At 43.3% G+C, this 24,743-nt stretch overlaps 1 protein-coding gene and 1 pseudogene across 3 annotated transcripts in view; one reads left to right on the top strand and one right to left on the bottom strand.

Annotated features, from left to right (window-relative positions):
• The window catches only part of MSN (moesin), a 74,264-nt gene that overhangs the window by 14,730 nt on the left and 34,791 nt on the right, over window positions 1-24,743 (top strand). Inside the window, exon 1 of one of the 3 annotated variants that reach the window (XM_055565526.1) lies at window positions 17,794-18,920. The exons of the other annotated variants lie outside the window; for them this stretch is intronic. Coding sequence (XP_055421501.1) covers window positions 18,840-18,920 — 81 coding nt within the window. The 5' untranslated portion in view covers window positions 17,794-18,839. Of the gene's footprint in view, window positions 1-17,793; window positions 18,921-24,743 lie in introns of those variants that run through there. 3 annotated transcript variants of the gene reach the window in all.
• Window positions 23,310-23,740, bottom strand: LOC129639449 (prefoldin subunit 4-like; annotated as a pseudogene).

Here is a 24,743-nt window from a genome sequence, read left to right as displayed (position 1 = left end):
ATACCTTTACAAAATTTCATCCAATGACTATGTCACAGTGTACTAACCGTTCCCCTTTTGGTGGGCTTTTAAATTACTCCCAGCATTTGCCAGTATTTATATCACTGCAGTGAACGTGAATAAGAGAAAATCTAAAACCCTTAGTGTGGTATATATGGAGAGCCCTTTGATACCTGGCTACATCATAGCTCTGTCTCTAGACTCAAGTCCCACTTGTCCCCACATGTACACTAACTATGCTGTAGCTTTGTGGGATCATTTCCCCAAGTAAGCCATACCTCTTATATCTTTCACCTTTAGCATATGTTTTTTCTTTCAACTTGAAATGTCAAGTGTATCTTCCTCACCTCCACCTACTCTGACACCTCCACTGGATGCTTTAATACTCCCTGTAGTATTAGTTGCAGTGTCTTCTGTGTGCCCACTGTACTTTGTAAGAATTTCTGTTATGATACTTACTATGTGGTATTGCAGCCATCTGGGCTCCCATTCTTTCTCCTTTAGCAAAACGGTGGATTTGAAAGTTTCTAACTCTTCTTGCCTCAAGAAGGGGCTGTTGTCCAGGTAGAGATGGTTAGGGATGGGCAGGCCTTTGGAGAGCACATAGTCAGTGACAGACATGGAGAAGGGTAATATATGCAGCAATAATATATACAAGGGATCCAGTGTTGGATGAGCACCTGGTAGGACATACTCTAGGCACCAGTAATAGAGAAAATACACCTTGAAGAAGGATAGGGTACATTAGCACATTTAGGGAAGAGAGGCCTGAGAGAGAGTCTGTCTGACCTTGATCCACCAGTGCAAACTTCTCAAACCATTCCAATTCTCAGTTTCCCATCTGTAAAATGGAAAGAGTAATAGCACTCTACTCCTTAGGGTTATGGGTGAATATTCAGGCACTAATGCATCTGTAGGTGCTCTGTGAAGTATGGGGCATGGGGAGGAAGAGTAGAGCTAGGGCACCCCATAATTTTTGTTCCAGTTGGCCTCTGTGTAAGTTCTCTCTGTGTAGTTATTAACAAGATTCTGAGCCCATAATGTCAGATGCTATAATTTCCCTGAGCAAGCATTCCCATAGGTGCCCCACAACCTGATGCTTTTAGTGGGATATATGTAGGGAAGTCCCATCTCCCCACTTACCTGGGCAACATGGCTCCAATTGGCCCCAGCACAACCCTACTCAAAAATGGCCACAAGTGGCCGGGGAGGGAGGTACCATCTTCTCTTCAGCAACAAATGAGTGGTACTAGAGTAGAGGGTTTTCTAACATCTCTTCAGCTGGCGGTGTAAGTATTTATAGAAGCTATAGTAAAACTGGTCATCTTTCAGGACTTCTGGCCTCAAATCAGCCAAGTACTGTTAGAAGGACAGAACTCATGTCTTCATATGCTCTTCAGAGGCCTTCCCATCCCACCTGTCTTGTGCAAACAGCTCATGGAGAGCTTTAAGGTCTTTGGATAGAGATTCTCCTCCACCTAGTGTGGTTTTTGTTTTTTCCACATACTACCCATGACTCCTTCCTGCTGTCCTGGCCATCTGAAAACCCTGAATCCACCACAGAATTGTATGCTTTATAAAGGAAGCAAATTACCTGAACCTATGGAAGATCTGCTGGTCAACTATAAAGCACAACAAGGGGAAGAGACTTGCTCAAGATCATGCAGTGAGTCAGGGGCAGAAGCCAGTCTTTAAGCCAAGACTCTCAGGAGTGTATTCTTTTCATTCTATCAGCTTGTTGTTGTTAAGTTGCTAAGTTGAATCTGACTCTTTGTGACCCCACGAACTGCAGCATGCCCAGCTTCCCTGTCCTTCACTATCTCCTGCAGTTTGCTTAAATTCATGTCCGTTGAGTTGGTGATGCCATTCAACCACCTCATCCTCTGCCTCCCCCTTCTATCAGCTTAGCTCACTAATAATTTGTTCAATAAATACATTAATAGCTACTATTGTCAAATTGGAATTGTCTTGCACAGATTCCTTTGTTTAGGTCTACTAGAAAGCCAAACAACAGTTTCAGGGGCCCACTGGAAATTACCTAATGCGAACCTAGCTGGGCCCTGGCAGAATGGAGGTAAATAGTGCCAAGAAATGGGGAGGAATTTTTCCCTTTTGTGTACCTTGAAGAACCTGTTTACCTGTGAGTAGCTAGTTTGTTCATAACTAATTTCCATTCCCTTTTGCCATGTCTTCACACAATACAGTAGTGTTCACACCAAGGCAGAATATTTAAATCAAAGTTTTTAGTGGAGTCTAACAGGTAGCTATGTAAGCATTTTTATATATCTTTGTGAAGCAACCCATAATTTGGCCCTGGAGTACCAAGAATTACCCAGCTTTTTAAATTTTTTACTTTTTTTTATGTGTACTGCTCATGATAGCACCCTTATGGCAGAAGTCCAAGAGGAACTAAAGAGCTTCTTGATGAAAGTGAAAGAGGAGAGTGAAAAAGCTGGATTAAAACTCAACATTCAAAAAACTAAGATCATGGCATCTGGTCCCATCACTTCATTTCAAATAGATAGGGAAACAATGGAAACAGTGACAGACTTTATTTTCTTGGCATCCAAAATCACTGCAGATGGTAACTGCAGCCATGAAATTAAAAGATGCTTGCTTCTTGGAAGAAAAGCTATGACAAACATAGATAGCATGTTAAAAAGCAGAGACATTAATTTGCCAGCAATGGTCCATATGGTCAAAGCTATGGTTTTTCCAGTAGTCATGTATGGATGTGAGATTTGGACCATGAAGAAGGCTGAGTGCCAAAGAATTGATGCTTTTGAACTGTGGTGTTGGAGAAGACTCTTGAGAGTCCCTTGGACTACAAGGAGATCAAACCAGTCAATCCTAAAGGAAATCAATCCTGAATATTCTTCTGAAGGACTGATGCTGAAGCTGAAGCTCTAGTACTTTGGCCACCTGATGAAAGTGGTGGCCACTGTCACTCAGGAAAGAGCTGACTCGTTAGAAAAGACCCTGATGCTGGGAAAGATTGAAAGCAGGAGAAGTGGACGACAGAGGGCGAGATGGTTGGATGGCATCACTGACTCGATGGACATGAGTTTGAGCAAGCTCTGGGAGATGATGAAGGACAGGGAAACCTGGTGTACTGTAGTCCATGGGGTCGCAAGGAGTTGGACACGACTGAGCAACTGAACAACAACAACTGCTCATTGTGGCATGGCCAGCAGGCAGGACTGCATTGGGTAATCTAATCATGAGAAGTTTGTGATCCTGAGGTTTAAGGATTGAGTTGATTTTTCTGCTAAGAGATGGATAGGGCCAGACATAGTGCTGGGAGGACAGCAGGGAAATCCTATAGATCATCATGTTGGGGCACCCAGCAGCTGTATTCTGCTGTTGTTCCTGTTATCACCACTACTGCCACCATCATCCAGGCTGCCTTAGGTCCCAGACTGCCCATCTTTTCAGATTTGATAAAGGTAGGCTTTTCTGTTTTAGTAAAGGTAGGCTAATTTGAGGAGCAATAGGAGATACTTTTTCTCCCACACATTCCCTGAAAGAGGAGTATGGCCAGCATTTGAGAGAGATAGGAGTAGACCTACTAGATAGGATTGGGTGGCCTAAAATAGCAAGAGCCTTTGAGGATCATCTGGTCTTTAAAGGACTTTTTCCATCTGTTCTTATAGTGCTGAGCTAGACACTGTATGAAGAATATTAACAGATACAATCTGTGCTTTTTGGTAGGGCAGACAAATAAAATCGGACTTTATTTTACAATTTTTGATTTGTTTTTTTCATTATGAAACTGATAGGTATTTGCTGTGGAAATAAAATAGCACTGAAAAATTTAAAATCTCCTGTCTTCTGCCCTGATTATTCTCGAGCGACAACCAACATTTGTGTGAACTAGTTAGTTATTGTGAACTTAGACTCCTTTTTAAATGCATTTATACACATAGAACTTTAAATACATACATAATATAAATCCATACTGTTCAACTACTTGTTTTTTAAATTTACCACGTGGTGTGCAACTTTTCATATCAAATCAGATTTTAGCATCTGTGTGGGCTTATTAATAATTGATTTATCAAGTGAGTAGAACACTTAAAAGCATTTAAAAGTTTTTCACAAATGAAAAGGGCTTATATTCTTCATTGAATGGAAAATAAAGAGAACACTGCAAGGGTTTTCCTACCTGAGAGAAGGATTTCTGGAGAAGGTAGGAGTTGTGGATGCTTTTGTTGGGATAAAGAATAAAATAATGATAGCTGTTCCCCTTTTCAAGCTCTGTAGGCCCCACTGTTAGAGATTGCTGTGATTTCACCCATGCTTAAGTTATCTTAGTGGAGTGATTGGTGGTAGTGAAACAAGAGGGAAGGTAGAAGGGCACAATCTATAAAAGAATGATATAGCCATCAGTTCAGTTCAGTTCAGTTGCTCAGTTGTGTCCTACTCTTTGCAACCCCATGAACTGCAGCACACCAGGCCTCCCTGTCCTTCACCAACTCCCAGAGTTCACTGAAACTCACGTCCATTGAGTCAGTGATGCCATCCAGCCATCTCATCCTAGGACATGACAAAAACTGGTCAGAACCAACTAGGTCCAGGATGGTGGAAGATTTACTTTCCAGTGGATCTTGAGTGTCATCATTACTCATTGTAATACATTAGCATGCTAAATGACACATCCAACAACATGACAGTTCTGTTGTTGTTGTTCAGTCTCAGTTGTGTCCAACTCTTGTGGCCCCATGGAGAGCAGCATGCCGGGTTTCTCTGCCCTTCTCCATCTCCCTGAGCTTGCTCAAACTCATGTCCATTGAGTTAGTGATGCCATCCAACCATCTTGTCCTCTGTTGTCCCCTTGTCCTCCTCCCTTCAATTTTTCCCAGCATCAGGGTCTTTTCTAATGAGTTTGCTCCTCCCATCAGGTGGCCAAAGTATTGGAGCTTCAGCATCAGTCTTTCTAATGAATATTCAGGGATGATTTCCTTTAGGATTGACTGGTTTGATCTTGCAGTCCAAGAGTCTTCTCCAACACTACAGCTCAAAAGCATCAATTCTTCAGCATTCAGTATTCTTTATGGTCCAACTCTCACATCCATACATGACTACTGAAAAATCATAGCTTTGACTACATGGACCTTTGATGGCAAAGTAATGTTTCTGCTTTTTAATATGCTATCTATGTTTGTCATAGCTTTTCTCCCAAAGAGCAAGTATCTTTTAATTTCATGGCTGCAGTCACCATCTGCAGTGATTTTTCGGGGCCCAAGAAAATAAAGACTGACTGTTCTGAGGCTCGGTATAAAAGGCCAAAAAGTCAGCTGTGGCCCAGTTCCTGGAAATCCCCACTCCTTCCCCAAAATAACTGGGATAATCCTCCTACTCAGTAGCCTAAGAAATAACCCAATGCATAAAAACTAACTGCCATATTTCAGGGCTCTCTTGCTTTCTGAGATGGCTCATTCTTTGTCTGTGGAGTGTGTTTTTAAATAAATCCACTTTTTATCTATAACTTTGTCACTGAATTCTTTCTGTGATATGATATCAGGAACCTCAGATTTGCCTGGGAATAGTAGGGTAAACCACTTCCCTGTGCTTAAAGTATCCCCTCTCCCTTTTCTGTGGTTTTGCCAATTTGGAGTAGTTTGATTCCAAACAGTACATGACTGAGAACCCTGTTCCTCAGACCAATTCTGGGCTGCTGTAGCTATCTGAGGTTGAGGAAAGAAGCTGTGTGTGAGTGTGTATGTGTGCATGCATGCGTGTACATACACTTTGTTGGTGTGCACATGCCTTTCCAGTCTTCCCCAGAGAAGAATAGTGAAGTTGGATTAGAATCTGCTCATCCCATACTTACCAGGGATCTTGTCCAGGTGGCAGCAAATTAGAATTTTGCAGAGTGTTCTGTTATAGCTGAGGCATCTAATTGAAGAGTTGAGAAAGAGTGATTTTGGAAATGCAAATAAATACAGTTGAACCTTCGAACAATAGGGAGGTCAGGGCAACCCCCTGCCCCACCCATGTACTGCCAGTTGAAATTCTCCTTTTAACTCTACAGTTGGCCCTCAATATCCTTGGTTCTACACCCACATATTCAACCAACCAACCACAGGTTCAGCCAACCACAGATTGTGTGGTACTGTAGTATGTATTTATTGAAAAAAAATATTCTTATTAAGTGGACCGGCACAGTTCAAAGCCATGTTGTTCAGGGTCAACTGTTCAGTTCAGTTCAGTTCAGTTGCTCAGTCATATCTGACTCTTTGCGACCCCATGAACCACAGCACGCCAGGCCTCCTTGTCCATCCCAACTCCCAGAGTCCACCCAAACCCATGTTCATTGAGTCGGTGATGCCATCCAACCATCTTATCTGCTGTCATCCCCTTCTCCTGCCCTCAATCTTCCCCAGCATCAGGGTTTTTTCAAATGAGGCAGCTCCTCGCATCAGGTGGCCAAAGTATTGGAGTTTCAGCTTCAACATCAGTCCTTCCAATGAACACTAGGACTGATCTCTTTTAGGATGGACTGGTGGATCTCCTTGCAGTCCAAGGGACTCACAAGAGTCTTCTCCAACACCACAGTTTAAAAGCATCAATTCTTCAGTGCTCAGCTTTCTTTATAGTCCAACTCTCACATCCATACATGACCGCTGGAAAAACCATAGCTTTGACTAGACAGACCTTTGTTGACAAAGTAGTGTCTCTGCTTTTTAATATGTTGTCTAGGTTGGTCATAACTTTCCTTCCAAGGAGTAAGTGTCTTTTAATTTCATGGTGGCAATCACCATCTGCAGTGATTTTGGAGCCCAGAAAAATAAAGTCAGCCACTGTTTCCACTGTTTCCCCATCTATTTACCATGAAGTGATGGGATTGGATGCCATGATCTTCGTTTTCTGAATGTTGAGCTTTAAGCCAACTTTTTCACTCTCCTCTTTCACTTTCATCAAGAGGCTCTTTAGTTTTTCTTCACTTTCTGCCATAAGGGTGGTGTCATCTGCATATCTGAGGTTATTGATATTTCTCCCAGCAATCTTGATTCCAGCTTGTGGTTCCTCCAGCCCAGCGTTTCTCATGATGTACTCTGCATATAAGTTAAATAAGCAGGGTGACAATATACAGCCTTGATGTACTCCTTTTCCTATTTGGAACCAGTCTGTTGTTCCATGTCCAGTTCTAACTGTTGCTTCCTGACCTGCATACAGGTTTCTCAAGAGGCAGGTCAGGTAGTCTGGTATTCCCATCTCTTGAAGAATTTTCCACAGTTTATTGTGATCCACACGGTCAAAGGCTTTGGCATAGTCAATAGAGCAGAAATAGATGTTTTTCTGGAACTCTCTTGCTTTTTCCATGATCCAGCGGATGTTGGCAATTTGATCTCTGGTTCCTCTGCCTTTTCTAAAACCAGCTTGAACATCTGGAAGTTCATGGTTCACGTATTGCTGAAGCCTGGCTTGGAGAATTTTAAGCATTACTTTATTAGCATGTGAAAGTGAAGCTGCTCAGTCATGTCTGACTCTTTGCAACCCCATGGACTATAGCCTACCAGTCTCCTCTGTCCATGGGATTTTCCAGGCAAGAATACTGGAGTGAGTTGCCATTCCCTTCTCCAGGAGATTTCCCCGACCCAGGGATTGAACCCGGGTCTCCCACACTGTAGGCAGATGCTTTACCATCTGAGCCACCAGGAAAGTCACAAGCATGTGAGATGAGTGCAATTGTGCCGTAGTTTCAATATTCTTTGGCATTGCCTTTCTTTGGGATTGTAATGAAAACTGACCTTTTCCAGTCCTGTGGCCACTGCTGAGTTTTCCAAATTTGCTAGCATATTGAGTGCAGCACTTTCATGGCATCATCTTTGAGGATTTGAAACAGCTCAACTGGAATTGCATCACCTCCACTAGCTTTATTTGTAGTGATGCTTCCTAAGTCCCACTTGACTTCACATTCCTGGATGTCTGGCTCTAGGTGAGTGATCTGTACACAGTTTACTAAAAAAACAAAGTCTGGACGAGTGACCATTCCTGTTCTTAGAAGCTTGCTAGTTTGAGGGTATTGATCATTCTTGAAGAAGCCAGGCCAGGCAAGGAGAAGCAGGATTACCAGAAATGCAGGCTCTTTTGTGCCCACTCATAACATGCCCCACCCTTCTCTTGTCTTCTTAGTTCCCAAACTTTCACAGTGGGTGGAGCAGAGCTTATGCTTGCCCAGCTTTCAATCCTGGAGGCTCTGCCGTCAGAGGTTGACCTTGACTAGACCAGGTGTACTATAGGCCACTGAAGGCTTTATTGTCTTCCCCTTTAGACAAACAGGAAGCTGCCTGCAAACTGAGTGACTGGAGCTTTCTGAATCCTCGTGGGGCAGGGAGAGCAAGGGTCTGAGGTCATATTCTAAAAAGGGAAAGGGAATGACATTTTAAAGAATTTCTTGGGCTACTTGAGAAGGCTTGGATCCAAAGTATCTTTAGGCATTTATTGTACTCCAGGCTTGTAAGAAGATCTGTGTTTTCCACATTTATTGGTTATGTGACCTTTTGGAAGTCCCTTAACCTCTTTGAACCTGCCATTCTTCATTGATAAAGTAGAGATGATAATCCTCAGTGTTGATGGAAAACTTGGATAACATTAAAAAGCCCATGAATGTTAGTTCTGTAGAAAAGCAAGCATATAGGATTCAGGTGCTCAGAGAAGCATAAATCGTATTTTTACACCCTCTGTTAACAAAGGCAGTAAAATGTGATCAATGGATAAAAGACTTTCACTTCACCATTAAGAATGGTTCTGATCCTTAAAAGAGTAAGCCTCAGTTATCAGGAAAACTTCACTTCTGTAGAACAGATCATTTATAGACCATTTGGGACCAATGATGTATTGCCATATAATCAGCTCTCAACTATCCATAACAAAAACATTCTTCTCCTAGCTATGTGTGGACTGCCTGACCTAAACCATATGAGCCCAGAGAATGCAAACTCCCTTGGCTTTTGTAATAGTCCAAACAAGACATAGTTATGTAAATATTTCCAAAAAAATTCTTAAAGTAAAGTGGTTAGATCGCTACTGCTGAGTTTAGGGAGTAGCTGTCTGCTTTCCAAGTAGTTCCCTGTTTAAAAGAGCCTTTTCAGATATGAATTGAAGGAATTCCTTTATAGGTTGGCTGGCATTGTTCTGAAATTACTTTTCAATGTTCCTAGCTATACTAAGTCCATGTATAGACCAAAAAAATGAAAGCTCCTAACCAAAATACTGATAATTCTTTACATTTGTAATATGCATTGTTGTTGCCAAAACCCTTTTTACCACTATAATTATTATGTCATTTGATACTCATTAGCTCTCTCCAGTTAGCAAGTTAGGAATGATTAACCCTGCTTTTTGTATGGGGAAACTGAGGCTCAGAGAGGTTAAGTGACTGCAGAAAGCACTCAGATAATGAATAAGGGAAACAGGACTTGAGTGGGAGACAGAAGACTTTGACTTTAGACTGCATGGTGTGGAGGGCGTAGAACGGGGAAATGAGTGTTGTTTCATAAAGGCCTGGACTTAAGCCTTAGTCATGATTTAAGTCAGAGTTCTAAGGTTAGAAAAGAAGTTGCAACTTTAAATTAGGCCCTTTCCCTGTTCTAATAGTTGCTAAACCTCCCTTTAGTCTCTCCTAAAATATCATGGGGCTTCCTTGTTGGCTCAGTGGTAAAGAATCTGCCCACTAATGCAGGAGACGCAAGAGACGTGGGTTCAATTCCTGGGTCGGGAAGATCCCCTGAGAGAGGAAATGGCAACCCACTCCAGTATTCTTGTCTGGAGAATCCCATGGATAGAGGAGCCTGGCGGACTACAGTCCATGGGGTTGCAAAAGAGTCAGGCATGACTTAGTGATTAAACAACAACAACAACAAAATATCATGAGTGAAGAATAAAATTTGGAGAGAATTACAGTAGTTGGGGTCTCTGAGTGGATGTCCACCTGTCATATTGTTCATGTTCTGCCTGCTTGAGGCCTGCCCTGACACTTGTTTTGCAGCTGGCTTTCTGTCACCCTTCTTGCTGATCTCAGACTACTGTCTTCAGGGCTGGTCGAGCTTTCCAGCTGATTGGGACAATAATTTACATGACTTTGCTTTGCTCTTGGACGCATAGATGTTGCTTGTTAGGAAGTGAGAATTGTTTAAGGATTGCTTAGGCCTAGCTAACATAGGGTCTTGTTTGGACTTTGGTGGGAACATGAGCATTGGTCTAACTTGTTGAGTGAAAGAGGTACTGAGAAATTGTGAAAAGAGCACTCTTCTGGAGTTGAAGAAATGGAGTTTAGTCTGAGCTCTGCTGCTAGCTTCCCAGAGCAATCTTGGCCAGGTCTTTGCCCTTTGGGGACCATGGTGTATTCTACAAAGAATTGGTTTGGCTAATGTCTGAGGGCCATTCCTGCTCTGAAAGGCTATAATATATTCAGAGATGTTACATTCCCTCAGTAATTGCTCCTGGTCTGCCCCACCTTTGGTAGGGGGTTTGTGGCACACATATCAGATATGCTCTCATTCTGTGTTATACTGGTCCAAATGGCAATTCTACTAGCTCTGAGAGGTTGAGAGTAATCAGCTACACCTGGCTTTAGAGGAGACCCCCTTCATAGAAAGGCTTTGGAAATGCTGTGGAATATAATTGGGTGGAGGGTTAGGCCAGCAAGGGTGGCAGGAATCAGACATGGCCTGATCTGGGTAAGGAGGGAAGAGGTGCTCTGGAAAGGTAGTTCTCGGGGAGGCCACCAGAAACAGGCAGTAGGATGATGTCATGAGGTAGACAGTTTAGTGTAGTTCCTGGTCCCAAGTAATTGGTAAGCCCTCAGGAATGTGACACTGTCACTAGGAAATATGTCACTAGACCAGTCAAAGGCTGTGGAAACAGCTTTCCTTTGTCACCATCCCCATTGTGTGAGGTTCTTGGCGGCAAATGGAAAAACCTGTTTTGTAACAGCCGATAGGGCTGATCCTTCAAAAGAAGGAAAATTCATAATACTTGCTTAATGTCAAAGCTTGTGAGGTTGAATTTACTAGTGTTGATACATTTTAGTTTTCTTTTTTCCTTGTGGATTTGAAGCAAGGTTAGGAAAAGTGGGAAATTTGAGCTCATTACCCTAGTGGCCCTAAGAGCTAGAATGAAGGTGGAGTTTAACTTTTAGGGCTGCCTTCCTTATGGTAGAGTGTTGAGTTCTTCATGGAACCAGCCTCCTGATCCAGTGGGAAAGTCCAGCTTGCCTATACAGTTAGTTGGTCTTGGCCAGCTTGTGGAAGCATGTTGTAAACTCAGGTCTTGGCTTAGGGCTTTGGGCATCAGTATTTTTTTTAAGAGCTCCCCTAGGATATTCTAATTCTGAAGCCTCTCCATGTTACATCTGAGAAAACTGAGCCTGAGAAATGGAGGTCCATACCGGTGCCCACACAGCATGAATATAGCTGAGCTGAGCTGAGATTGTCTAGGGCTCTTTCCACTCCATTTGTAGCTGGAAGTAAAGGTGACCCAGACAGCTCATTCAGGCATCCTCTAAACTTGGTTTTGGGGCCTGAATGAGATGGGAGTTATGCACTGTGCCACCTGCTCCAAGTACTAGAGGAAGGGGTGAGGTTCAAAAAACTAACTGGACCCCAGGGAGGTAAGCAGCTCTCTCAGTGTCTGGGCATGTGCATACTCGTGGTGGTGTGGGAGAAAGGATAGGACAGGATGGAAAGTGAGTAATGCTGTGGGCACCAAGGCATTCAGTTAGTGGGAACATTACAGAGAGTTGGTGAGTAAGAGCCCAAGGACGTGGTGACCTCGTTCCTCAATTACAAATAGAAGTGGTGGGCTGGGACCCTGCCCTGTGTCCAAGGTAAGGTGCTTTGGAACTGAAGACTGCTGATTCTCTACTTCCTGATTAAGCTGGATAGCCTTTACATCTGACTAGGTCCCAGTCCCTGCTTCTCCTATACTTTCAGAGTATACCAAGCTCTGTCATAAGCCCTGGCACCATATCACAGTCTGGTCTTTTATTATTTTCCATTGTTTTGTATGTGGTACCTCAATTAAAGAATAAATTCCTTTTACGTAAACTGTGAACTTCCAGATGTTCAAGCTGGTTTTAGAAAAGGCAGAGGAACCAGAGATCAAATTGCCAACATCAGCTGGATCATCAAAAAAGCAAGAGAGTTCCAGAAAAACATCTATTTCTGCTTTATTGACTATGCCAAAGCCTTTGACTGTGTGGATCACAATAAACTGTGGAAAATTCTTCAAGAGATGGGAATACCAGACCACCTGATCTGCCTCTTGAGAAATTTGTATGCAGGTCCGGAAGCAACAGTTAGAACTGGACATGGAACAACAGACTGGTTCCAAATAGGAAAAGGAGTACATCAAGGCTGTATATTGTTACCCTGCTTATTTAACTTACATGCAGAGTACATCATGAGAAATGCTGGGCTGGAAGAAGCACAAGCTGGAATCAAGATTGCCAGGAGAAATATCAATAACCTCAGATATGCAGATGACACCACCCTTATGGCAGAAAGTGAAGAAGAACTAAAAAGCCTCTTGATGAAGGTGAAAGAGGAGAGTGAAAAAGTTGGCTTAAAACTCAACATTTAGAAAACTAAGATCATGGCATCTGGTCCCATCACTTCATGGGAAATAGATGGGGAAACAGTGGAAATAGTGTCAGACTTTATTGTTTTGGGCTCCAGAATCACTGCAGATGGTGAGTGCAGCCATGAAATTAAAAGACACTTACTCCTTGAAAGAAAAGTTAGGACCAACCTAGATAGCATATTGAAAAGCAGAGACATTACTTTACCAACAAAGGTCCATCTAGTCAAAGCTATGGTTTTTCCAGTGGTCATGTGTGGATATGAGAGTTGGACTGTGAAGAAAGCTGAGCACTGAAGAATTGATGCTTTTGAACTGTGGTGTTGGAGAAGACTCTTGAGAGTCTGTTGGACTGCAAGGAGATCCAACCAGTCCATTCTGAAGGAGATCAGCCCTGAGATTCCTTTGGAAGGAATGATGCTAAAGCTGAAACTCCAGTACTTTGGCCACCTCATGCAAAGGGTTGACTCATTGGAAAAGACCCTGATGCTGGGAGGGATTGGGGGCAGGAGGAGAAGGGGATGACAGAGGATGAGATGGCTGGATGGCATCACTGACTCGATGGACGTGAATCTGAGTTAACTCTGGGAGTTGATGATGGACAGGGAGGCCTGGTGTGCTGCGATTCATGGGGTCGCAAAGAGTCGGACATGACTGAGTGACTGAACTGAACTGAACTGATGATAGGAAGTACGACTTTGTTCCTAGTCTCTCCAGGAGCACATGAAGGTACTTAGTGGAGAACAAGGCAGCACTTGAAGGATATCTTGGTTTCTTTTCTCCCTGCCCCAGCCTCCAAAGAAACTTTGGATTTGAAGAGAATGGTGACTGGGAGCTTTTGGATAAATACAGCACACACTGCATTCTGTGGGATCTACTCATTACATTTTTTCAATACTAGTTGAGGAACCCTTTGAAATAGGGGCTTGTTATAAACTCTGTATTCTGTGTATTCTCAAGAGATTGTCAGAATCTCTGTATTCTCTAAATCTCCATATTCTGTAGTGTCCTGCCCCACACTTTGCAGGTGCTCAATAGCTGCTGAATTGATTTGAAGGCATTTCTTCTCCTGTTCCCTCCCTTGAGTCAGGCTAGTTTCTCTTCTAGCCTTCTGTTTCCTGGGGGAAGAATCTGAAAGCTAGTGAAGAGGAAAGTGCTGTATCTGAACATTGGCTGTCAGTGGCATCCCTTGGATCCAGAAGCCCACAGTTCTTAGTATTAGTTGACTTTTAGGGTACACATACTTTCAAATATATGTTTGTTTGTTTTCCTATGGGAGGGCAAATATGAGGAGTCAGGGCATGGACTGGGAGGTTAGAAGGTGGACGTTCCTGAATGGTTGTTTCTTTTTACCACTTCCTTGTGAGAGAAGTGCTAACTGGACCCTGAAGTACCTAGACGTCCAGAGGAGAAAGGCTTGTTTGCAATGTTGGGCACTAATGGAGGTCTTTATCCTTGGAGTTTTGTGGTTGGTATTAGTTTCATTCTTAGCTTTCCCTCCTGCTGAGTTTGGCAGCTCCAACTTGGTTTCCTTTTATTCTCCAAATGTTTTCTAAGGGGATAGGGAGGGAAGCAAGCCACATATGTCCCTTTGTTTCTTGAGCCCTTAATAGGCTGGCTGGGAAGGTCTCCTTGTTCTTTCTTCTTCATACATGCCTCTTGCTCTTCAAGACCAGATGTTTGAGCCAGAGGCCTAAGGATCAAGCTATCACTGACTCAGCCCCTGGTCTGGGGCCTGTTATTGAGGGGGCTCAGCTTGGCACAGGTCCCTTCTGGTATGTGAATGAGCCTTTCAGAAATAGATGGTTAGTAGTCTAAGCTTATTATTTCCCCTCCCCACCAATACCCTTACTTAGGAAGGGAATAGGCTACTGTGTATGATGATCTGGTCCAGTTTTTGGTTAATTTTAAGATAAGATTCTTGCTGCCCATATTCTATGGAAAGTAGAATGTGAAGGAGCTATTGGTTCAGGTTTGAGGTCTTGCAGATAGTGAATGGAGTTACTAGTCTAGTCTAGCAATTAGCAAACTTGTCTGTGAGGCCTGATTTTTTAAGAAAAGACTTCACATTTTAAAAACATTGTTAAAGAGAAAAAAAGAGGACTATGCAACAGAGAACGTATGTGGTCCATAGAAACAGTTTGCCAACCTGTGATACTTTATACTACCAATTTATTATACACCAGTTTCTCATAAACTCATAGTTTCTCTTTCTTGAGCCAAGCACATGGTAGGCCTTTGGCTCTTTTGATTTATGACTGAGATGTTTGTAGCTAGCCTCTTCTGTGTTGGATGCTAACTAACAAAACCACTGTATCTCCTTCTGGTGTATACTTGGTGTCTTAGTCACTAGGGGTTAGAATTAGGATTGTATTCTTCTTGGAGGAGAAAGAACTTGAAAAATGATGCTCTCCTCAACCTCTCTCTTCCTGTGAAAGACTTAGCCTTTCATCTCAGATGGTCCCAAATCTTATAAGTAAGCAGCTCCTGTTGATGGTAATTACAGAATCACAAAAGTCCAAAGTTGAATACGACAGGGGATTCTGGAGCTGGGGCTAGCTCTTCCTGCTCCTCCCCCCAACACTTCATCCTTGGCTATTTAACCTCCTAAAATCAAACATAACTTTTTGAGAAGGCGCCTCCTTTGTGTTCTTTCCAGACTATGCCTGAACAGAAGGAATCCTGGGTACTTTTAGAGTAAGATACTGAGACTATCTGTTGTAGGGGTGATATCAGAGTGTAGCTCTTATCCAGACAGGAAGGCATTCTAAGCTCCATCTGGAGCGCTTACATCCAGCGTTCTGGAGATTTGCATTTTGTTAACTGTTGTGTGTTTATGTGGGTACATGCCTGTTTGGGCACCCATGCCCATTCTTGCCAAGTGCCTGGGAATGGAGAGAGTATGGTGCCAAGGCTGAGTCATTCTCTTGGAAAAGTCAAGATTATAAGGTGTTGCAACAGATCTGCTTTAGAATGTTTTCTCTTCTCTCTTTTGCTGCCCCTACCCTTCTCCAAACACACCTAGGATTGTAGTTCCCCTGTCTATGCTCCTTTAGACCTGGACAGCTCAACCATTGAGCTTCCTGAGGGGTAACCAGGGCTGCTCCTCCTCTCTCCTTCCCTCCTGTCCCCAAAGCCCTACACCTCTACCCAACAATATAGAAGACTTGTGGAATGGGTAAAGATGTTCTGACTCTTAGGGGCTAAAGCATATTTGTGAATAGTCAGTGAATGAGGTTAACTTAAATGGTTTTAAGGTGACAGTTAATGGTGAGCATTCCAAGTAGAGTTGCCTCATGTTTTTCTCATGACTTCTTTGGGAAGGTGTCTGGTCAGTATTGTTCAAGGTGACTTGAAAAAGGAGGATGGTAGCCATAAGATAAATTAAGTGCACCAATTGTATAGAAATATTTTCAACCATTATTTATAGCTGCATGACCCTGAGTAAGGTATTTAGCCTTCTGAATTTTAGTTTTCCATCTTTATTTTTAAAATAATTTTATTTATTTATTTTTGGTTGTGATGGGTCTTCATTGCTGTTCAGGGGTTTTCTCTTGTTGGGACAAATGGGATGCATGGGTTTCTCATTGCAGTGACTTCTGTTGTTGTGGAGCACAAGCTCTAGGTGCACAGGCTTCAGTAGTTGCAGGACGTGGGCTCTAGAGCCCAGGCTCAGTAGTTGTGGCCCACGGGCTTAGTTGCTCTGTGGCAAGTGAAATCTTCCCGGACCTGGGATCAAACCCATGTCCCTTGCATTTTTAGCCACTGTACCACCAAGGAAGTCTTTCATCTTTAAAATGGAGATAAAAATGATACCCACTTACTTGGAATTCAGGAGAGAGAAAAGAGCTCATGCAGGATGTCTGGCATATTGAAGGTGCTTGATAAAAGCCCTATTTCTCTTAATTTATTTCATTGTATTTTGCTCTCTTTAAGTATTTGAGATAAAATAATTTTAGGACCCTAGTTTAGGCTTTTCCTCTAATTTGTAAATGTGCTCCCTGTACTGTAGTATCTTTCACTGCAGCCTGTTGAGGGGAAACAGTATAAGAATTTTTGTGGGTATATCTTTTGCTCTGCAAAGAACCTCAGCTCTGGGGAGCCTAGAAAGTCCCAATATGAGGGAGTAGGGTAAAGGAGAAGAGGTATTATGAGACCCAGGTTAGATAGGATGGTTGTGGGATGGGTAAAAGAGAGAATGTGCAGAGGGGAAAATGGTTAGAGGAACCCTTACTCAGGAAGGCAAAACAGTTTGTGGGTCCCTGCCCCTTTGCAGAAGCCAGGCAGCCATAGCTGAGGCCCACCCCAGCCCTTGCTGTGCTGGTAGCTTTCACTTCCTGTGTGTGTGTGGTAAGGTACAGGGGGAGGTTTTAGTCTGGTCACCCTTTCAGATATGCCTGTGAGGAGACAGGCTTTCTATATAGACTGAAAGTGGGTTGTAATGGGATCTCTCAAGATCTGGAGAGTGGTTCCCCTGAGGTTTGTGGAAGCTAGGATAGGGAGTCCTCATTAAGCTAAGCTGGTACCTTAGTGGGACTGTGCGGGAAAAAAAGCCAGCTTCCAACATGTATCTTGTATATTAGGCCACCTTGTCTGGCTTTGTCTTCAGGGATTTCTGTCTCTGCTTGTGGCACACCCCTCCCCACATCCGATGAACTGCTGTTCAATACTGTGGAAAGGTCTCTAGTGTATTCTCTTCTGATAGTTTCTGGCAAGAAGGTCGGGGAGCTGGGCAAAGAGGCCTTGACCCTTAACTTTGTACTTTTGGGAGGGATTTCACGAATTGGAAATTTTCCTGTGGCATTTGAAGGGCCTACATCGTGTTTCTTTCCTCTGTGTCCTTGTACAGGCTATTTGTCTACCTGGAATACCTTGAGCTTCCCTTTCCTTTTAAAATATTTTCCCTGTGAAAATATTTTTATCATTCAGGACAGGTCTGCTCCTTCTCTGCTCTTCTGCCTTATCCATTATAGCCTGGGTCCCCTTTATGTTTCCACAGTTCCTCTGATTACCTCTATCACTGCTCTTGCTGTACAAGAGTATGTGGTACATACTCATACTCAGTCACTGTCATGTCTGACTCTTTGTGACACCATGGAGTGTAGCCCGCCAAGCTTCTCTGTCCATGGGAGTTTCCAGGCAAGAATACTGGAGTGGGTTGCTGCCGGGAGCCGGCATATTGCATATTGAGTGCATATTGCATATTGCATATTGAGTGCAGCACTTTCCACAGCATCATCTTTCAGGATCTGGAATAGCTCAACTGGAATTCTATCACTGCCGGGAGCAGGAGCTCCGCCCATGGCAAAGGTCATGAGGAAGGAGGCTCGGCACACGCAAAGGCGGGATCGAGCCTCAGGAGTCCCCCTGGAAATTCTCGAGCATCTACCCCCAAACCAGAGTCTGCCTACTTTCGGCTTTGTGCTCTCACCTACACCTCTGACTTTATGGGGGCTGTCCCCCACTACCTCTCTCTGAAAAAAGAGTTAACTTACAGCTCCAGTTAATAAAGTTCCTGGGTGTGATAGTGTTTCAACCTACAAATTCCTTTGGAAGTCCTCTAGCCTGCCTGAATAGGTTTTTCCGGCCACATGTGATTGCTCAGAGCCTCCCAACTGTGAGAGGCATGAGATGCTCTAAACTGTCTAAATACAGATTCCTTTGAGTAGTTAAAAGATTGATTAGAAATTGTATTGGTGAAGGGTTTTTCACTTATTGAGCCAATGTTTGCTGCTAAGTCTCCATACTCCTTACCTACTGTGTCCTTGGCAGTGTATTGATTGATATAATGGGTGTATAGAAATGTAAGTACTAGCCTCAATGTTTGTAACCTTGGACCCTTGAGTTAATTCTTTTCTTGATTAAGCCCACCTCACCTTTGCCCTATAGGAATGCAGCTTTGTCCAATGCTTTTTTGGAGGCTGGTGCCTGACTTTGGAATAATCACCTTTAAAGAAAGATAAGTTTCTTAAAATGTTAACAGGCCTCCTGGCCAGAAGATGATGTAATTCACCTGAACTTTTGCATATGATAAGTTTGAAAGCCTGGCTTCGATTAGGACCAGGAACTGCTGTCCTTGCATGACTCCACCCCTTCCCCCATTATCCTCTATGCACAACTTTAGGTATAAAAGCTACTTTGGAAAATAAAGTGCGGGCCTTGTTCACCGAAACTTGGTCTCCCCATGTCGCTCTCTCTCTCAAATTCTGGTTGAGTCTCCATCTGGAGCACGGAACCCGCCATGCTTGCTAATTATGCCTGGGCTTCTAAGATCGACCGGGGAGGCCTCAGTGTCTCCTCTCCTTCGGGAGAACGGAAGGATGCTTGCGGCCTACGTAAGTGGTGCAAACTTCTTGTCTTGAAGTTTTATTGGTCTCCAGCGTAAACCAAGCTACTCAGCCTCTTTTCTCCACTGAATTTTCCTACTGAGCTATCCTCATTCTATTACTCTTTATATCTTTGATAAATATTTATAAATAAATAGGTCGCCAACGCCATCCCCGCTTCAAATACCCTGGATCAGCCAGGGCTGGACCCTGGCAGGTTGCCGTTTCCTCCTCTAGCCCATCTTCCCAACCCTGGCATCGAACCCACGTCTACTGTGTCTCCTGCATTGGCAGGTGGGTTCTTTACCACTGAGCCACCTGAGAAGCCCTGTGCAACATGGCAATTCCTCATTTACTTACAACCCCTCCCCTACAAGAAATACTCTCACATGCTTACTTATTTACTTTCACATATGTACATGTGCAAACTTTAGAATCATCATCTCATGGCCTGGTCCATGCTGGGTGTCTTATAACTTAGTGGTGTGTGGAACAAGCATGTGTATATATGTGACTGTCGGGAGTGGAGGTCATTTCTGAAACACCTGAGGTAGGTAAGAGTTGGCCCTATTTACTTTTCTAGGCCTTATTAGCATTATAGGTAAAGTTTTGGGCTCAGTTTGGATTATGGAACATCATCTATTGCCTGGGAGGCTGCTGGGTAATTTCTGTAGAGATTGTAGTGGGCCTTTTCCCTGCTGCTATCTAAAGAAAGTAAACCAAAGTTAGGATAGGGGTGCTTCTTACTCTACCAGAAGAACTCTGATGTATGTATGTATTTGGAGTAAGTGGTTTCATGCATGCCTTAGCATTAGGGGGTACAAAATTTGTAAGTTTCTGGTGGTAGGGGTGCTAAAAACCCTGGTGTTGTTGGTTGGATAAAGTTAAACAGTTTCTACTGGTCTTAATAAATTAGTAGCTGAGCTTGTGGTTTGGAGGGCAAGATGTGGCTTTATCAACTCAAAAAATACAAAGCCACCTTTTAGAGAAGTTATGTTAACTGTGTAGGAACCATAACTAAATAAGCTGGATGTCATGTCTCTGTTCTCTTACTGACTGCTCCCCTCACTGTTCCCTAAAACTTTTCTAAAACAGTCATAGATGCACAGAACTCAAGGGCATTACTTGGGCTCTCTATAACTCTGCTTTTAGGAAGGTGACTATAACAAAAGTGAAGACTGTGGCTACAAACAGAGGTACCCTAGGGCAGGTATGACACCACATGCCACTTTTCAGCCTTTAACACATCCACTGGAAATAGGTGCTAAGAGTTGGTGTTTCCATAAGGATAAATCTTGTTCCTTGATGAGTGCTAGAGTTAGATTGGGCTGCAGATTAGGTGTAAGAAAGCAGCAGGCTGGTTGGGACTGGGGATGATTTGTTTAGGGGTAATTGACCAAGTTCTCCCATATAAACCTAGCCTGGGATTATACTCACTGAAGGTCTGCACTTAGTGAGGCAGCGCTGTGGAATGGCATCTGCCTTCTGATTTCTCACCCTGTATGAATGAGGAGGCCCTCCCTGAACATTCAGATGGAATGTTCAGCCACATTCTTTGCTACTTATAGTCTGGGAAAGGAAGACAAGGAGGAGTCAGGGTGTCAGCTGGTTAGAGAGGAATGAAGGGAAATTGAACAATGAGTGGGCTCAGACGGGTATCCTCTCTCCATTTCTTCCTCTGATCTTGTTGGAAGAACTGTTCCTATTGGCCTGAAGTCATTTTCTTTTACCCAGTGGCCAAAGCACTCTAGGCCCATTAAGACCCTGCGCAAATCATGTTGCTTTAGCAGAAATGTTGATACTGGCATCTAAAATCCATGTGTAGTGAAACTTCAGTGATATTTGGGATCCTTTTAAAAAATTTACTGTAGTTTTGCATTTCCTGGTTCATTGATCAAGGAAGAGCATTGGCATGTTTTCTTTGTTTCCAAACATAGAAGTTGCCAATTTGTGTTTCCTCAGAAAATTCATTTTTCCAGAAGTACTTTGGACCATCACCATCTTTCTGTAGACATGGATCCTCCAGTGTGGAAGATGCCCCCATGGTTAGCTGGTCACCCTTCCTGTCCTTTTCTGTGAAAGTGGGAGGTTACCACAGATTTTTCAGCTTGATCAAGCAGATTACTCCAGCTCCCTCCCTAGTCAACCAAAGCCTCCTCCTGGGAGGGGAAGTGTGGTAATGACATTATCTTTCCCCAGGCAGCCACATGTTCTCTGAGAACAGGATGTGGGGAGGGCTGGGCCCCAGTCACAGGGTATGGGGGTGGGCGCGGGAAAGTGGGCTGGTAGTGTGGCCATGTAGGTTGATGCCTGCCTCCTTGGCTTTGAGAGGCATGAAGAGCCCTTCTGTTCTCAAGTGTTAATTCATGTGTACACCCACCCACCCACCCACCTACTCATGACATGTCCGTGTTCTTACTCTAAGAAAGAACTGTAAACACCTATGAGTGAGGACCAGCTCTTCAGGCTGGAAAAACTCAGTGGCAAGGAGTGGGTGGACTCAGGCAGCCTGCTGTACCAGCCCATGCCTTGTGACTCTGTAGCCATAGGCCATTTTGGCAAGGTTTTGTCTAGGGAGCTGGGCTCCAGTAGAGAATGTGGTTGCTTTGTTGCTTCTTCCCAGGACCTCGTCAGTCTCCTCCCTACAGATGGGTCTCGAGCACACTGAGGCGATTTTAATGTTCAGTTTGCTTTTGGCCCCGTCCTCTTCTTTTCCCTGCCCCCACTACTTCTGCTGGGGACCTTTGGAGATGTGCTGCCTGGGGTGGGGAAAAGAGGATGTAGCTAGCTTCCTGTGCAAGGGAGGGTGGGGCGCCCGCCTTCCTGCCTGTCTGCCCACCCTCCCAGCTGCCAGTGCTTGAGGAACTGACTGTCGAGTTAAGTTCAGAGTCATCAGAGGCATAGGGGCTCTCTGGGGCATAGGGATGAGGCTTTGTTCTTCTTGGTCTCTCTTTACAGTTCTCCACCATTGGAGAAAAACAAATTGGCAACTTCTATGTTTGGAAACAAAGAATTGCTGGGCTCCCTTTTCCTAGAACCACAAGGCAAAAAAGTACTTTTAGGCACCAACTGGTCCAACCATCTCATACCACAGATAGGGAAACTGAGCCCCAGGGAGTCTTTAAGTCCTGTAAGGAATCGGTGGCAGAGTTGAGTAGAATTTTACAAGGTTAGAACTGAAGCTTCTTCCCTCTCCCAAGCTGCTGGTCCAGTGGTTGGCAAACTGTATTTGGCCAAGCTGCTTGGGGTAGCCTTCCTTTGACCAGAACAATTCTACTTTTATATACATTATATCTTGAAATTTCATGTGATTTTCTGTTTGGGAAAGTGAAGAGGCAGGAAGCTGCTGAAAAAAGCAATAAAGTTGAAAACGACTGATCAAGACCTACCCAGTACAATTGGTCACACTCTGACCTAAGAGGAAGGGACTGTCTCAAGATCACTGGTCCACTGTTCTTGGCTGATTGCTTCCAGCTAATAGTGTGGCTCCCTCGACTATAGGGAAGATTGTTCCCATCCTGTGTTGCCTTGATCTTCTCCCATCCCAAGGAGACCCCCTCTTGAAGCACCCTGAGACAAGAGCTGCTGCTGCTACTGCTAAGTCGCCTCAGTTGTGTCCGACTCTGTGCGACCCCATAGACGGCAGCCCACCAGGCTCCCCCATCCCTGGGATTCTCCAGGCAAGAACACTGGAGTGGGTTGCCATTTCCTTCTCCAATGCAGGAAAGTGAAAAGTGGAAGTGAAGTTGCTCAGTCGTGTCTGACTCTTAGCGACCCCATGGACTGCAGCCTACCAGGCTCCTCCGTCCATGGGATTTTCCAGGCAAGAGTACTGGAGTGGGTTGCCACTGCCTTCTCCAAGACAAGAGCTAGAGGCCATTAAATTTATTGGATGAAATAAATGATAGCAAGTAAGCCTTTGGAAGGACCTTCTTGCAACCTTAAATAAGAGAAAATTGGGAGGGCAAAGTTCCAAGTTCGGGGGACCTGGGTTCTAGTCCTGTCTCCTTCACACTTGGACAAAGTGCCGTTTACCTCACTGAACCTCCATTTCTCCTGTCTATAAAATAGTGCTGATCTGTACTCTGCTTTTTGTACAGACTTGAGTTCAGCGAGAGAATGCATGTGGACAAGTGTCTTTTTTAATTGCTTAACTGATTTTAATAACATGACATAAAACTCTTACGCTTGATATAATTGTTATGTAAAATACATAGATGAATACTGTCTTCTTTTAAAAATATAAAATAAACAAGATGTGAAAGTAGGCAAATTTCCATTAAATGAATGAAAAAAGTTTTAAAAGTTTTGCTTTCCATATCATTTGAAGAAGGAAAATTATCATTTTAAACAATATTCAAGTTTATTAAACAGATTTTTTTAAGTTTTATAAAATGTTTACCTTTCATCACCTTCAAGGTTTATGTTACTCCCAAATTTTGCATATAACTGAACTTTTCAAATATGCTAATACTTGCTGAATTGATTCCAAGGTGTCAGTTTCTTTTTTTTTTAAATTTAAATTTATTTATTTTAATTGGGAACCAATACAATATTGTAAGGTGTCAGTTTCTTCTTGCAAATTTTTCTTTACTTCTGCTAACATTTCTTGTGTTAGAATGGCTAATGAAAACATTACCAGTCTGATAAGGTATCATTAAGCAGTCATCTGCAAGCATGATATCCTCACAAACATCTTCTAAATTTTGGAGTTATTTCTTTTTTACTTCTGTTTATTCCTTTAGTTCTATGATTCTACTTGTATTCCATGCTAATTTGTGTATTGTAATACTGACATCTGCAACCACCTTCTTCATGGTGGCTGCCATCTTGGGCCATGAGTGTCTTTTAAACTGTAAAGCACTGTGCACATGGGGTTAGGATTTTTATTGTATAAGGGTGAGTCAGAAGTCCTGCATTTGATAATGAGGTTGCAGGAGAAAGGTACCAAAATGTATCAAATATCTAATACATGTTAGGTGCTAAGCCAGGTTGTTTTGTATAAATAAAGGAGATAATGCTGTTCCTCACAACTATCTTCTGAGGTAGGCATTGTTACTCCCATTTTACCTGGAGGAAAACTGATGCTTCAAGAGATCGAGGGACTTGCAGTGCACCAAGGGACTCCCTCTAGAGCCCACACTGTCCGTCATATATTTGTAAAAAGATCTTAGGAAAGTGCTGTGGTTTCCTTTGTAACTTTCCAACCCATTCCCTGATCTACTCCAGTGTCTCTCCTCTCTTGTTGGCTTCATGTCACAACCCTGGGCTCTGTACTCCTTGCTTTCCTTGGTGGTACATACACCAAGTGCACTTAGGTGCCCTTGTTTGGCCATTAGTTGATGGAGGAGCCCTTTGGGTCAGCAACCTTTTTTGTTGATAAGAGGGATTTCTTACTCCCCTGGGGAGCTGGTAGGAAGGGCTAGGATGTGTTGCTAGTTAGAACTGGCTCTTGTCCAAGGTCATGCAACTAAAAGATGGTAGTTGCTTCCCTTCATTGAGACTCAGTTTTCTCATTTTTAAAATGGGCCTACAGATGCTTCCTTTATATATGCTGATAAATGTTTCACAACAAACTCTCTGGTGAAGCCATGATTTGTACTGTTTACCAATCCCAATGGTATAAATACTCTCACCACTTGTTCAGTCACTCAGTTGTGTCCAACTCTCACCATGGCTGATTTCAAACTACCAACACAGGGTCCTTGAAGGAGGACTTATACAGAGATCAGCTCTAGTGTAAGTTGGTTCCAGTGCACTGTTATTGATTGCACCTATCTTAGAGTCCTTAGCCTGTCCCCAACTTCAACCTGTTCACATCTGTATGCAGAT

The sequence above is a fragment of the Bubalus kerabau genome, chromosome X (assembly GCF_029407905.1).
Source record: "Bubalus kerabau isolate K-KA32 ecotype Philippines breed swamp buffalo chromosome X, PCC_UOA_SB_1v2, whole genome shotgun sequence".
Classification (NCBI taxonomy): Eukaryota; Metazoa; Chordata; class Mammalia; order Artiodactyla; family Bovidae; genus Bubalus; species Bubalus kerabau.
Note: the sequence above shows the minus strand (reverse complement) of the source record. Positions and strands in the feature narration are given on the sequence as shown.